Source organism: Acipenser ruthenus, chromosome 6 (assembly GCF_902713425.1).
Source record: "Acipenser ruthenus chromosome 6, fAciRut3.2 maternal haplotype, whole genome shotgun sequence".
Taxonomy (NCBI): Eukaryota; Metazoa; Chordata; class Actinopteri; order Acipenseriformes; family Acipenseridae; genus Acipenser; species Acipenser ruthenus.
Window position 1 is genome coordinate 21,072,862 of NC_081194.1, and position 14,966 is coordinate 21,087,827.

General features: G+C 36.6%; 1 protein-coding gene across 2 annotated transcripts in view; it reads left to right on the forward strand.

The window, feature by feature from the left end:
- LOC117411529 (cAMP-specific 3',5'-cyclic phosphodiesterase 7B-like) overlaps positions 1 to 14,966 on the forward strand; it is a 69,932-nt gene that overhangs the window by 40,408 nt on the left and 14,558 nt on the right. For both annotated transcript variants that reach the window (XM_059025211.1, XM_059025210.1), the window contains one exon: positions 8,499 to 8,582. In XM_059025211.1, the coding sequence (XP_058881194.1) occupies positions 8,499 to 8,582 (84 nt within the window). The remainder of the gene's footprint in view (positions 1 to 8,498; positions 8,583 to 14,966) is intronic.

Genomic DNA, 14,966 nt, shown 5'->3' on the forward strand with positions numbered 1-14,966 from the left:
TGTAGGCTAGTGTAGCAAACTTCATTTTGCTCATTTTGAAAGTTCTGTAACTTTGAACTTAACAATTTTCCAGCTTTGAGTGGATTTTAAGGTCATGAACAATTTCCCTATTCCTATAGTTTGTTTGTACATTTGTCTGGGTATCAATTCCTGAGCCCTACCTCTATCCCGCTATACAACCTGTTCTCCTTATATATATTCCCCCTTGTTGGAAATTACAAAAAGTGTTATTGAAGCAGCTGATGTAACCAACAGTTCGTCTTTATTTGGTACAAGTATTGAAGCATGGTCTCTCTTTAAAGGACTCTAGGTTGAATAAGAGATACATAGAACTGATTCACCCTCTAACTAGAAGAGTCAATTAAGGACACACTTTAGGCATGCGTGTGGCAATTGCGCTAGCATGGCAGTGTGAAAGCATGCCTTCAATATAGAGATATAGAGTCTCAATTACAATACTACCAGGCATCGCCTTTCATGCACAACGTTCAAGCTAAAAGGTATTTAATTAAAACATGATAAATAATGAATAATATTACAGGAGAAGCCCACCAACAGTGATTTAAGTTGTGGAGCAGGTCAATACAAATTCAAAATGCAAAATAAATTGAAATGCAAACATTTGTTGTGTCATAAACACAAATGCAATTAGCTCTCCTGCAGTCTATTTTAAAACAATTTGGAACCTTATTTATTGCCTGTCTATTCAAAAGAAAATCCAATTAAAGTTGTTGTGCACATTGCACCATGCAGCATCCTGCCGTGGCCACCATCGCTGCTGATATCTCACAAATCAGCTTGCAACATCATGTTTTCAGTGTTTTGGAAATACAGTATTATATCTCAGTTCAACTTCAATTATGTTACATTTTTAGCTATATGAAATCACAGCCACAGGATTTACATACAAAAAATGATCTCCAGTATCTTTTTAATCTATTTTATTCAGTGTTATTTGAGTAAGAACTTGCAAAGTTTGAATGAATCTATATGAGCCAGGAGTAGAAATGAGTGCTGCCATAAGGAAAATCTCATAATAAAAACTATGCTGCCAGACAGTGAGGTTGGTTAAAACTTGGTCTTGCTTAAGTTATTACTTAACAATGCACGAGTTGCACGTGATTCAATGTGATGTCATTAAGTATGTACTTTTTGTACAGAATGGAATTAGATTACATTGTGTTATCAGTTAAAGCCTCATTGATTTATGATTTAAAGATAATGAATGGGATGTTTCTTAGTTAAAAAAAAAACAAGTCATTTGTCTACAAACACAGTAGAAAACTATTCTGTTAAAACATTTGTTTTCAAGTGTTGGGAGGATGAAAAGCGAAAATGCTGTTAGTAAAGAAAATGTACCTGGTTTTGTTATTTGGCAGCTTGTGAACAGAAAACAAATTTAAATTTGAAATGCTGTTGATTTATAGAGTTTATTTTAAATATTTTGCTTTTAAAAATACGTTTTTTAAAAACAACATACTAGTCAGTTTGCATTTATCTATTATTATTATTATTATTATTATTATTATTATTTATTTATTAGCAGACACCCTTATCCAGGGCGACTTACAATCATCAGCAAATACATTTCAAGTGTTACAATACAAGTAATACAATAATCTACTGTATCATTGTTTTGGCCTCAGGTTCTGTGCAGTCTTTTACATTCTAAGGCATGTGTTCCAAAGGGACAAAAAGAGAACCTCATTTCTGGGAACCAGCTCAAAATATCATAATGTTCTGCCTATAGTTATGATATTTTACTTAAAAAATTGATTATGAGATTATTTGCAAACCAATGAACGACAATAAAGCAAAATACAATCATATGAAGTACACATTGTGAAGTGCTGCCACCATGATAAACCTAGCATTTAAGCAAATGAAAGCATCACAAAAGCATCGCAATATGTAACATTTCAGTGGAGTAAACTTTCAAAAGTGCCGTTAATGGGATCTGCATAAAAACAGGATTGTGTCAGTGTTTAGAGCACAATAAAATAAATATGGATTACTGTTTTACACAATGTCAGAGTGTTGCACTGTTTTACTCTGTCCCCATTACTGAAATAATGGTTTTGCCAAAAAGCAACTTGGTTTATGTCCTTTCTGTTTTTTATACGGGAACCTAGAGGAATAAAAAAATAAACAGTCGGCAAAAAAAGAGTGTATCCTTAAAATCTGCTAATAAATATGAGGTATTGTAAAGAAATTGCAATGAGCTGGGCAGCTAAAGAACTTTCTTTTGCAAAGGAGTAATGTTCCCATATAAATAGTAGTTGACAGCAAAGTGCAATCGACAGGATTTGTGGTTGATTTATCATTTTTTAAAACCCCTGATTATGGGCCACTGCCAGCTAAAATGAGCAGCCGTAAGTCAGGGGTCATGTAGGTGTATTAAATAACTAATTGATTTGCAGCTGATTGGTAGTTGATGAAGTATCCAACTACATAGGAATCATCCACAGATACCCAAATTTGCCTGCACACCATTAATGCATCTGTCACCATTATTTCCTGGTAATTTTCTACATGACCTAGAGCTTATCTGGCTCTTCAAATGTTGAAATTACCAAAAACACCTAAAAGGTTGATTTCATTAGATTATTTCTCATTTGAATTTTCCCATTCCTGTACTGTATGTGTTGGCAGAACAGGACAGCAGGATAAACTTGCATTGACATTCACGCTCCTAACTATAGAAAGTCTTGAGTATATGGTTTCATGATCACCTACTGCATCATTAATAAGGTGACCAGGCGTCCCGTTTTGGATGGGACGGTCCCACTTTTGGAGCACTGGTCCTAGTGTCCCCAGAACCTTTCTTGGGACGCTTATTTCGTCCCGTTGTTTTCCCAGAACATTGTTGCGCTGGTAACAGAATATTTTATCTTCATGCAGGCTACTGTGTTACTACATGTCTAACGTATTACAGTACAATGCCACTTGATGTGACTAAAGAGAAGGTTGAATGACCAGTAGCAGTAAAAAGCGGATGTACAGAGCCGTGCTGAACAGTAACGTTCATATTTGCAACCAATCACAGAGAATTGTGGGAGGGTTTATCCATGTTGCTAAAACGAACTGGCGGTTATCCTCGTCTGAATCATCACTCTTGCTGCACGAAGAGGTTAGACTACTTTAGTTTAACAATAACGGCTCATACAAGGTACCATTTGTATTGTGCTGGAACTATTTGTATATCTGCGTGCAAACGGCTTTGCTTCGTGTGTAGCTATAGGCGACATTTGCGGAAATCAACACTGTCATGTCACATCACCATGCCATGTTTAAGGCCATGATACACTATGCAATTTTGGGGCAATTGCAGCCCGTGATTGCATGGTTATCGCATCATTATTGCACCGTGCAATCGAGCTCGATCGGACTGCATCCTATTGCAAGCTATCGAATGGGGCTCAATTTTCATGCAATCGGATGCAATCGCCCTGAACATGTATCCAATCAGTGAGCAAGGAGGAAAGAACTTGAACTTGACAGGAGACAGCCGGAGAAGAAATTTCCCACTCTGCTCCTGTACTCTGCTCCTCACAGTTGCAGTTGTTTTTCTTTGCGGTTCAACCTAGATGAATATGTAATTATGGGCGTTCCTGCATAAATTCGTAAAAATGGGGTGCAGATATTGCAAATGAGGGTTCTCAAATATTATAACAAGATGTACTAAAGCTGCCGGCAATTGCGACACTTACAATTGCATCAATTTGTTAAGAACTTTTGAAAGCACGTTTTAAACAGTCGCAATTCTTGCTGCCATTTCCCAGTCCGCTTTTTCTCGTCCATTGCCAGTTGTGCTCAATGCATTTTTGAGTAGAACACCCAAGTACCTATTTTTCCCTAAAAGCAGGGTGTACTTACAAGGCTTGAAAACAAATTTCTATGACATTTCTTTTTTCCCCAGCGTGTTGTGAGCAATAGAATCCACACATATGCTGCTAACCCCTCCATCTCATTCTGAGCATCTGTATAGGACCATGATCTGTTTTGTGTTAATTGTCTAGGCTACTAAGTAGGCCAAGTTAAAAATAATAATACATTTTTTTTTTAAAAATACACCAATGTGTACAATGCATCAGCATGATTTATTTTATGTTACCGGTAGTCAACAGGCTAAAGTAAAAAGAAAGTGTGCTAGATATTCATTTGATTTTACTAGTTTACTGCATACTGTATAGGCCTACTGTACAGATTTATATTTTTACATAATGTACTGTGTAGCCAACCCAAAAACACATTAGTGTTATGTCAGCGCAATGATTTACATTTAAAATACATTGAGCACTTTAAATGTATGTGTGCAAGTTTTTGTATTTTATTAAACCCGACACCTGCTTATTTCGGACAAACATGTCCGGTTTAGCGAGGAGCAACTGTATGATTATGAAAAACTTTTTGATAGAAACATATTTTTTATTTGGGGATGAAGGTGGAGGCACCACTATAGAATCTAATGGGATTAAACTGCCTTTCATTTTTTTATACAGTATGTAACAGTATTAAAATAGGTAAAATGAAGACAGAACAGAATGCATTGTACAGATGTTTACATTTAACAAAAACAATGTTATTCTGATTCTTGCACCCTTGTATGTATAGACGTTATCCTTCGGTCACCCTCTACTGCAGCAAACCACAACTCAACTCCCTATTCGAAAAAATGTCGTACGACTCTCGCAATGCTAGAGATCTTGCTAAGATTACGCAACAAATATTTAAATTAGTATATTGTGGTTCTTTTCATATTTTCTCTTAATACATATGACAAAATGTATACTTTGCGATTTATCGCAATGAAAATGCAAATTGTGGTATGTTTGCGCTGCGACTGGCCCATCTTAGTACATCTACCCCTGAGTGTTCAGTTTTGAAAAGTGATTTAAATGTTAACATCCCAAAGCTTCCTTACCGAGCTTTCTCTATCTCCAAAGGTCATTCAAACGTGGTTCATGGTTTATAAAGCTGCAGGAGTCCTTTAGGGAGTAAAACTGAAAGACATCCTGTTCCCAAAGCAGCTTAACAGGGCCTATAAATTCAAGCACTTCTGTAGTTACTGTTGCATAAGAATGGCTTATATCCATTTTTTTTATTTATTCTTGATTTATCCAGGAAGCATCTATTGCATATTAGGAATTTAAACCGTCATTTCTACTGTAGAGAACCATACAGGAGTAAATGTTTTCTATCAGCTTTAATGACTATTTTATAAAGACTCAATATGAATAGAAATATGAATCTTCACTGAAGAGAATTTGGGCCAACACAGCCGCCCCTTTCGACAAGTTATGCAGGTCCTAGAACACTCACAAAGCAAACTGGACTTCCGTGTTGACAGAAAGAACGTGTCTATAGCAGAACCAGTTGCTGTGTCACTCAACAGCAAGAATCCCATCACTTACCCGTATTTATCTTTCACTCTCCTGAAAAGCACTGGATTATTTCCCAGCAAGGGAAGAGTGAAATAAAACCAAAAACAAGGTAATAAATATACTCTCAAAAGAAAGGGAAAGACAGTTTCCACTGAAAGGCTTTTCTTCAGGAAATACCTGTAGCTGAGATAATAGGTTAGCTTAGGCTCTCTCCAGGTATTTCCTGTGGAAGGCCTGAAAAATTATTATTCTTATTTTTTCTTTCCTTTTTTATTATCTTGTTTTGGTGAGGCAAGTCTGTTTTATTGAAATACACATATAGATAAGTCATCTGGCAACATATATTGCAGTGTCAGATAAGAAGTCCAGTAGTTGAGACACCATAAAAATGTAACACACATTCACACTTAAATGTTATAAATATAAAGTAAACCAGAGACAAAAAAAATTGTATAAAATTGGGCCTCTCAACAAAACTAACTTTGGACATGTTTGTCATTAGAAACCCATGCTCAAACTAGGAAATGCTAATGAAAGTTTAAGTTTTTTGACCTCCAGGCCAAACAATCTTTTCCTGTTTTCTGACTCTACATACACTGAGAAGGCTTTACTAATCATTCTTGCTGAGACCTGAATAAACCTGTTTCCAGAGGGAAGAGAGGACATTCTCTAGAAACAGTGCCCTGCTCCAAAATAGGGTTTAGGCAGCAGAGACACAGCTCCTGAAACCACATGCAGGAGAAATATTTCAGAAAACAGTAGCGTGGAGTGCCCTAAGTGCAGACTCTTGACTAAAATGTTTTTCTTTTCACATAAAACACAAAAGCAACAAAGAAATGAAAAATAACCACACTAGCTTGTGAAGTGGGCATGCACAGCATATGACATAGCTCAAGGGGGTCAAAGAAGAAGACTTTAGTTATGGGAATTATTTTTGAATTGATATGTTATGATTTTTAAACGTCATCTCAAAATTTAACAAATATGTTCCATGTTTCAGCTTACGTTGTGTGCTCTAGAATTTGAAATCCCACTTTGTTTTTTGGGTCAGGCAAGTATTCATGGACAATTAAAGATGCCAATGGCTATTGCATTTCATCAGTTAAATGTTGTACTTTTTGGAAATATTGGATATACTGAAAAAGTAGGTGATATTGTTTTATTTACAAAATTGACCTCTTTGCTGTCCTAGTACAGGCAGTGTGGCCTAAATTGTTCTCCTTAAAATAAATTCAGTTAGTTCAAATCTGGCTCCATTTATTACAAAAAGATTATAATAAAACATAAAAAATCAGATAACAACACAACATATATTAGTGTCTTGGCAGTCAAGCATTAGGAGCTTAATTTAAATTCCTGTGTTATATGTTAAATATATTTTAATTCATACTTAGGTGATCATTTTGTTTTACTCTTCATTGCTTTTTTAAGTTTTAAAAAAAGTCAGTTTGATGAAGACATTAAAAAGTCTTAAAAACAAAAACATAATGGTTTTCTATCATGTATTGGCACATATACAAAGGCAACCCTTGGTGGGCCTAGTACATACAACAGTGCAGATTTTTATTCTGTTATTATGGGCCAGCCCAAGGGACATTATGAAGATAGCATAACATTAAATATAGTGTGTATAATAGTTTACTTGGCTTTACTATTGAGCTTGGGACAGTTTTTTTTTTTTACCGTGGAGAATGCAAGATGTATATGAGTAACTTGAATTATTGTTATATAGGCCTAAAAAAAGTAATCTCACAGTAATCTAATGGCAGTGTTCATGTGACAGTATGCTTTTAGAAATATCCATAAATTTACTTTGACTTGACCTTTTGGATGTTCTGTAATGTCAATATGGAAAACCATGTTCCAAAACAGCTTGACCCATGTGGTGTTTTGACTACTTTCTTCACTCCAAACACAGCTGTTGTTTGGTATTAGAACCTCTGTGAGTTGAGACTTGTGCACACACACACAAATTTGCACACACAGACACAAACACTCTTCTGTCTCACACTTTGTCTCTGACCTTGACTTTGGTAGGTCTATATCATGTATCTGCAGTCTTAATCTTTTGAATACTGCAATTTCATAGCAGACAACAATAGTTACATTTTACAGTGAAAGATATTAAAAATGAACTATAACCAGCACTTGGACCAGCATTACAATCTCTTGAACCTGCATGACCAGTTCTAACCAGCTTAAACCCAGCACTGGAATTTCTGACAGGCTGGTGGGGAAGTGAGGCTCTGTGGGGGGGGATTTGGCTGAGGCACACCAGAGTCAATAATCTGCTCTACTTTTTCATATTCTGCCATTCCTATTGTAATTCCATGAATCAGACACTCAGAACCTCATTATCACAAGACAGGATTCAAGTCTGGGACACTCGGCCTGAGGCAATTGGACCTACTGAGCCAACAACTGCATTATTTAGCAGTGTTACTGAACAGTGTGCCAATACAAATAAAAAATTCTTAGCATAGCCTCCCCCCCCCCCCCCCCCCCCACACACACACACAGCGCTGTGCCAGCTCACTTGTCAAACAGGAACTGTTTTCGTTTCGTGAGAAAACGCCAGGCGGCCACACATACTTCCTGGAAATTGTGCATTGTAATGGCTAATGTTTTCTCTTCATACGTTTCTTACCTTTCTGCTGTATAATACAGTTATTTATTTTAAAAGGTCCAAATAATACCAAAGTATGTATCAATGGAAACAGGAGAAAAAAAAAAGAAATAAGAAAATGTAGTTGAAATGATATAAATTGCCAAGGCAGGAGTTACTATATTCTTTCTTCAACAAAAATTGTGTGAACTTTTTTTAACTAAAAAATCACCTTCAAGCACACTACCACTACCTAACTTGCGCAGGGTGTTTGGTAGATGGTAAAATCCTTGACCTCTGGTCCTATCATGTGAGAATACCAAAATGTGGGCTCAGCAAACACAAGGCAGCTGCCAGTTAAAGTTCTAAAGCCAGTAACTGTAAACTGAGAGCTTGACATTATGAGTTCATAACTTGTCCTACAAAGCATACCTTGTCCTACAAAACATGTCTGTCGATTGTCTCACAAGGGCAACATTACTGTACTGTCTTTCTTTTGTGTTTTTCAGGAGATGCACAAGTGAGAGGGCAAGCAGGGGTTCTCTCTGAGCGCAGAGGATCCTTCCCGTTCATAGACTTCCGATTACTAAACAGTAAGTCCCTTTCAGGACAGCTTTTTAACCTCATGCGAAGTCGCTCATGCATGGTGTGCCACCTTTTAAAATAACTGCTGTTACACGTGAAGGGGTGCAGATCGGCTTGTATAAATCAGCTTCTATAAATGACAACCTGAAGCCGAAAGCAATGTGATTTTCAGCTTTTGGATTTTGGCAATGAACTCCAAGCTGACGGATTCAGTCTCTTTGTAATATGGCTTGCAGGTGACTTCAGGATCCCAATCTAGATCTAGAAGAAGACAAACATTTCAAACTGTGATAAAGTAGACGATAAAGAAGTTTCATTAGTTTTTAACAGACCCAAACAAAGCATACTGATAAATCTAGCCTTCTCCACACAAACTCACCATGTTATCAAGACTGCAGTAGCTGTATGTTTAAGCTGAGTTGTTGCCAGCAAATTGCAATACAGAGAGTCATTTCATCAACAGACATGCAGAGCTCTGACAGCAACCTCGCCAGCATCAGGAGGGATATTCTGATCATACTAAGCTTCTTATTCAGATGAATAGCAAACAGCCAAACCAAGATCAATACAATTTAGAACATTTTAAGAGTAAATCTGTAGCTGCCAATTAAGCTATTAATAATAACCATGGAGCTAGATTATCTAAGCTTTTACTCTCATTAGAATGATTTTTTCAAAAGGAAAAAACATATCCATTAAAGTTACCAAACCAGGAAAAAAAACAACTCAGATTCAAATTAATTTAAATACTAGTAGGTAGTTTGTGTGTCACTTTGGGGGATGGAATTGGTGAGGGAGAGGCAGCAATGTGTTTCAACACACAACACAAAACTCTATACTGAAACATTTACACTAAATTTCTTGAAACTCATTACTGTGTGATAGCAGAAATATTGTCCTAGTTTTTGGACAATACATCCCAAGGGATTCAGAAGCACTTTATTTTGTATGTGTGCCAGTAAGACTGGATCTATCAGAGTTTTAAACCTAGATTATGTTCTTATCTCATCAATAAAAAAAATTGGTTATGCAAGTGTTCCAAAACTGTAAGAACTTTGGGTAAATCCACAATAAAAGCTTTATCCAAAAAGAGGCCAGACACATAATAATAAGCCTGCTGTCAGATTACTCTTTATTTGCAAATGCCACCTCTTGTAGGTCTTACTCTATGTAACCCATAAAAGGTCCTGAGTGCTGTGCTGTGACTGAGAGCTGTGTTGTGCCTCAGAGCTGTGTTGTGCCTCAGAGCTGTGCTGTGCCAGGCCGCTTGTCAAACAGGAGCTGTTCTCGTGTCGCGAGGAGATGCCAGCCGGCCACATATACTTCCTGGAAATTGTGTACAGTTATTTTATTTGTAAATAAGTATTTATAAGTGGAAACATGAGTGTAACAGGGGGAAGTGTTACATGCGTGGGTTGTCACTGAATAATAATGAGTGCTGCTACTAGGGTACCAGCAATGGTAGCCCTAGTGTCAGTTTTAATAACGAAAACAAAACATCCAAACTAAAAATAAACGTTTGCCACACAAGGCGAGCAGTAGCCTCATTAAAAGAGATACCACGCTCCAGGAACCTACTCCACTACGAAACCCTCTCTATACTGGTTGGGATCAACATCTCCTAAACTAACCTACTGCTGTTGCTCCCAAACTCCCAGCCTCCCAGTGACTCCGGGTCTTTACGACAGTCCTGGCTGGGCAGAGCCTTCACAGGCACCGTCTTGCAGGTGAAGGGTTCCGTAGTAGTTATCCTGCGGAGCGGACGCTCTCCTCCTTGATGTAAACAAAGCGTCCCTCTGTGTAGCACAGCAGTGCAGTCACCTCGAGCTGTGGCGCAGATGCCCTTTGAGCTGCATGCAGCCTCCCCGGGCATGCCCCCCAGCCAATCCGAAATGAGGAATGGTTCAAGTGTGTTATGTCTAATCATTTTTCTAGCCCCTCTACATACACAATTCAAGAGCCACCTATAGAAAACCACTAGCAGTAGGTGGTTAATAACTGTAATAACTGTAGATTTTGTAATAAGTCTACTAGTTTCTTCTATCTCATAGTTTTGAAACTCCAGAATGCAGCAGAGTTTATTAGTCTATTGAATGATTTCTGCACAAACTGGTAACATCTGTTTAAGTGAGCTCATGTGGTGCCATTCTTTATTTAAACTGGTTTTACAGTACACATAAATAGCAGTAGTTCATTGCCAAAAATTATTCAGAGACATGGATGAAGATGGAAATATTGTCTTCATAGTTTATACCAACAAAATAGTGTTCTTGTTTGTGGAAAATGTATCTGCTTTTTTGTGTTTATTTTGTTGAAATGTCATGTAATTCATGGCCTTTCAATAGTGTAGTATGAAAGTCCATAGTTAAGAAATAGCTTTTTTGTGCCCCCAAATTATAGACGGTTGGCTTTATTCTGATCATTTAACTATTTTTAATAAATCATCCTGAAAACCGTAAATGAATCACCCTGTACTAAATGTATTAGGTGTGATAGAAAAACATCATAGTGATTATAGCCGGTTCAAACACTCTTGATTTTTCAAAAGATTTCAAATGTCAGGGGGCTGGTTTTGGTCATTGATTGGTGTAATTGAAATGTACATTTTCTTATTTCATTTCACGACACTTCTATTGGCCCAATTGTAATTTCCACATCACCCTGCATTACACAAAACACTCTGTTAAATTAACTGCTCCAACCAGCACAAGCTGTTTCCTGCTATTATTTTAGTTTTTTAAAAAACATCGTTTTTATTCTTCTAAAAAATGCGCTGACAAATACATGAACACATGATTGAAAAAAAAATAAAATTGGTGGTTACAGTTGACTTCTTGGTTGAATTTCCCTAAATTGATTATGTATAGAAATAGGCCGTGAAAGCTGTCCTGAAAATAAGAAGGCATTGACTAAATTGAGATTGAGAGGAACGGTAGTTCCTCGCGCCGTTATCAGCGAGAACTGCCAGACTTTCTATACATCAAGGATAGTTTATGTGTTTTCAGGGTATTGGCACAGCAAAAGTAAATCAGCCAAAAGCACCATTTCACTTTTAATTTGTAGTTCTCAACACTCTTAGGTGAAATGTAGAAAAAAAGTCAATACCTGTCATACAGTAAGAGAAATAAGTTGCCAAAGTAAGGTAAAAATATCAATTTTTTTCTCCCATATTTTTGCAGACCCCAGGCACTTTTATCCACGCATATGTATATTATAGGACATCTGAGTTTAATGACAATTAACTTGTTTTGACAACATGGAAATGTATTAGGGAACACATTTATTGTGACGTCTATATCATTTATATTTAATGATTTATTTCTGTTTTAAAATGGAACATTTGCCTGCAAAAAATATATATATATATATAATATAAATATAAAAAAGGTCTGCCATGCGTGGGATTTGATGATGAAACTATAATCTTCAGTTTGCAAGCGTGTTGTGTTATTACTGTCATCAGTGCTATTACACAATACACAATTAGTTGAGAAAACAAGCAGTATTTTGATGAAAGATGAAGTTAGACCGTTGAGAATTATTTGGATTTATATTCTGGAGTTTTTCCGAGTCATTATTCATCATCATCATCATCATCATCATCATCATCCTGAGATTCTGATCTTGACCTCTGAAAAAATGTTGGTTTCCTGTCGCTCATTGTGGTCCCTATTGGTGCAAGGAAGTACAGTTCCTCGACTGGTTGATGAGAGTAACACTATTTGTGGTCCTCACGGGACAAAAAGGAATGTACATTTTTCTGAGAATTAGCTATGCTGAAGGACAGCCTATAGATTTGGTAAAAGTAAAACATAAATAAATAAATACATTAATAAATATTGAAATAAATGAATACATAAATCAGTACATAGACATTTATTTATTTATTTATTTATCTATCTTGCCCCAATTTTTTCTGCTACTGTAACTTGGCGTGTGTTTTTCAGGCACAATAAAAGCAGATCGAACTTGTATCAAAAAGCCAAGTTAGTAGAAACAATTGGGGCAATCTTGACCCCCACCACTTTTAAAGTTGTGCCTATTTGCTTGGTGCTGGGCAAGGTTGCCCCAATGGTTTCTTGAAACTTGGCTTGTGTTTTTGATATCTCCACTTTAAATGGCTGGGTACTTTTGATAACTTGGCATTTTTTCACATTCCCAATGTGTTTTTGTTTCAGATGTAAAGACACTGTGTAACTGCTAGCTACTACTGTTGTTTGTTTTGCTGTAGCTTCACCATATGGTACTAATGTTCCCAGCCTGGATTTGTTATTCAGGAAACCAGTTTACACATTTCTAGAATCCAGTGAAATGATTATTATCTTATTTTTATGAATATAATTGTTATAATAATGCTGGGCTGGAATTTTCAAGCCTTTAATTTTCTTCTAGAACTATCACATTGATCTGTAATAATAACGAATACTCCACTCTCTCTTATTTTTAATGAGCGTTCAAGCAGATCCAGCTTTTGCAGAATGTGATTATGTTTAGGGCTAAACGCGGTCAGTCTCCCGTTTTATCCTATTGTTTAACATACGTATGTGTTGTTTGTTACACCTGGTTAGAAGTACAAATTGTTATTTACTTGACCACAGTTTTTCAGTTTTTTATTCAGTACAGGGCCCTGTTCCAATGTTAGCAAGGAAGTCAAGTAGACAAGCACAGAGTTATTTATAGTTTTACACAACAAGCAATGAGCTTTAATAAAGAACAACCCTACTCTTACCTCCCTTTAGAGACAGTAACCTGGCTTGCTGCAAAAATGCATTTTGGTTCATTCAAGGGTAGCAGCACTAAAGCCAGCAGCATTATCAAGGGCTGTGTTTTGTGGGAACACCTTTTTTGTCCCCAGCAAGTGACACTACACTTAGTTCTAGATTAGTTAAGGCTTTCTTTTTAATCTTCACATGTACGCATCCATTTTACTGTTAATATGTCATGTATTCATTTTGTCATCATTATTTGTTGTAACTGGTTGTATCCATAACTATAAAACACTCAATAGTGCAAGATTTAGAGAAATATGTTCAAAGAATTTCTTTGTATTCCTAAAAAAAACCCTCTTTTTAAAAGCTAATGGCAGTTAAAGGTTGTGACACTGTCTGTCACAACTGTGGTGTGTCATGCATGAGGCCAGCACCAGGAAGTTATATTAAGAAATACCAGTGCAGCACTATGTGATCAATACTATTATAAGTTAAATTATCGATGAGGAAACTATGTTTTATTTACAAAACATACTATTATATTTACTGAATACGCCATGAAATTATACAGATGCATCTCTAACTACCCAATTAAGTGGAGAACCTAAACCCTCTTTCTTTAGACAGGTATATTATTTTCAATGCAAACCTGTGTTTCATATCTGGTGTATAGAGAGAAGCAGCCTTTTGTTCGTGAATAGTTACATCATTAGTATGCTAAAATAGCATCAATAACATGACACTGATGGCATGCATTCTGTGGGTTTTGACAGACTGTAGTGTAATACCTGTTTCCTTTTTCCTACTTACGGTGACATTCCAAACTAGTCTTGACCCTGCAACGCCCACCCCCTCAAGAAAAAGGGTGTTTTAACAGTCAGATTACTGATGCCTTCACAATGGAATGGATTACTGTACATACAGTAAAGTTGCTAATAATAGCCCTGGTTAAAAACAATAGCACAATAGTAGACGCCTTGATTATTAGTCAGTCTTTTCTAAAAGGACAAACTGACCCTTGCCCAAAGCAGCTTTGTTTTGTTAGATAATTTATTGCATTACTAGGCCTGGGCTCAAAAAGCAAGCTTCTGGAATTTATTGCAAACTGCATTAGTTATGTGATTTGCACTTACTAAAACAACAAAATGTAAGAAAATGTATGTTACCTGTGGTATTTTAGTAAGTTTCTAGGAAAGTATAAATTTTCAGTAAATTAAGTGACCTCTGCTGGTTTGAAGACCATGAAGTACCTTAGTGTTCACAAATAGACATGTAGTTTGCAAATAATATCAGCAAGTTGCTAGTATGTTTGAAAGAGTTACACTGTAACTATGGGCTGGACCAAATCAAACCCCGATCGCTCTTGCGAAAGAGTGTTTATGCGATAATATCGCTAATTTCCATATCGCATTTTCTTTATCACAAAACCAATCTGCGAAATGGGCGGAGAGAAGTTTCGCAGGAGTAGGAGGGACCGCCGAAAGCAACATGAAAACAGCTGTTGACCAATCCCTAGGCGGGATTTGTGACATTTTGAAGGGGCGGAAACAAGGCGGTAACATGCGAAAAGGCAGGCGAAGACAGCCAGGGCATAAAAATAAAAATAAAATAAAATAAAAGTCTGTGTTGTACTACTGTTTCGTTTGAATATCAGTGAATGAATGCTATTACATACAACTACTA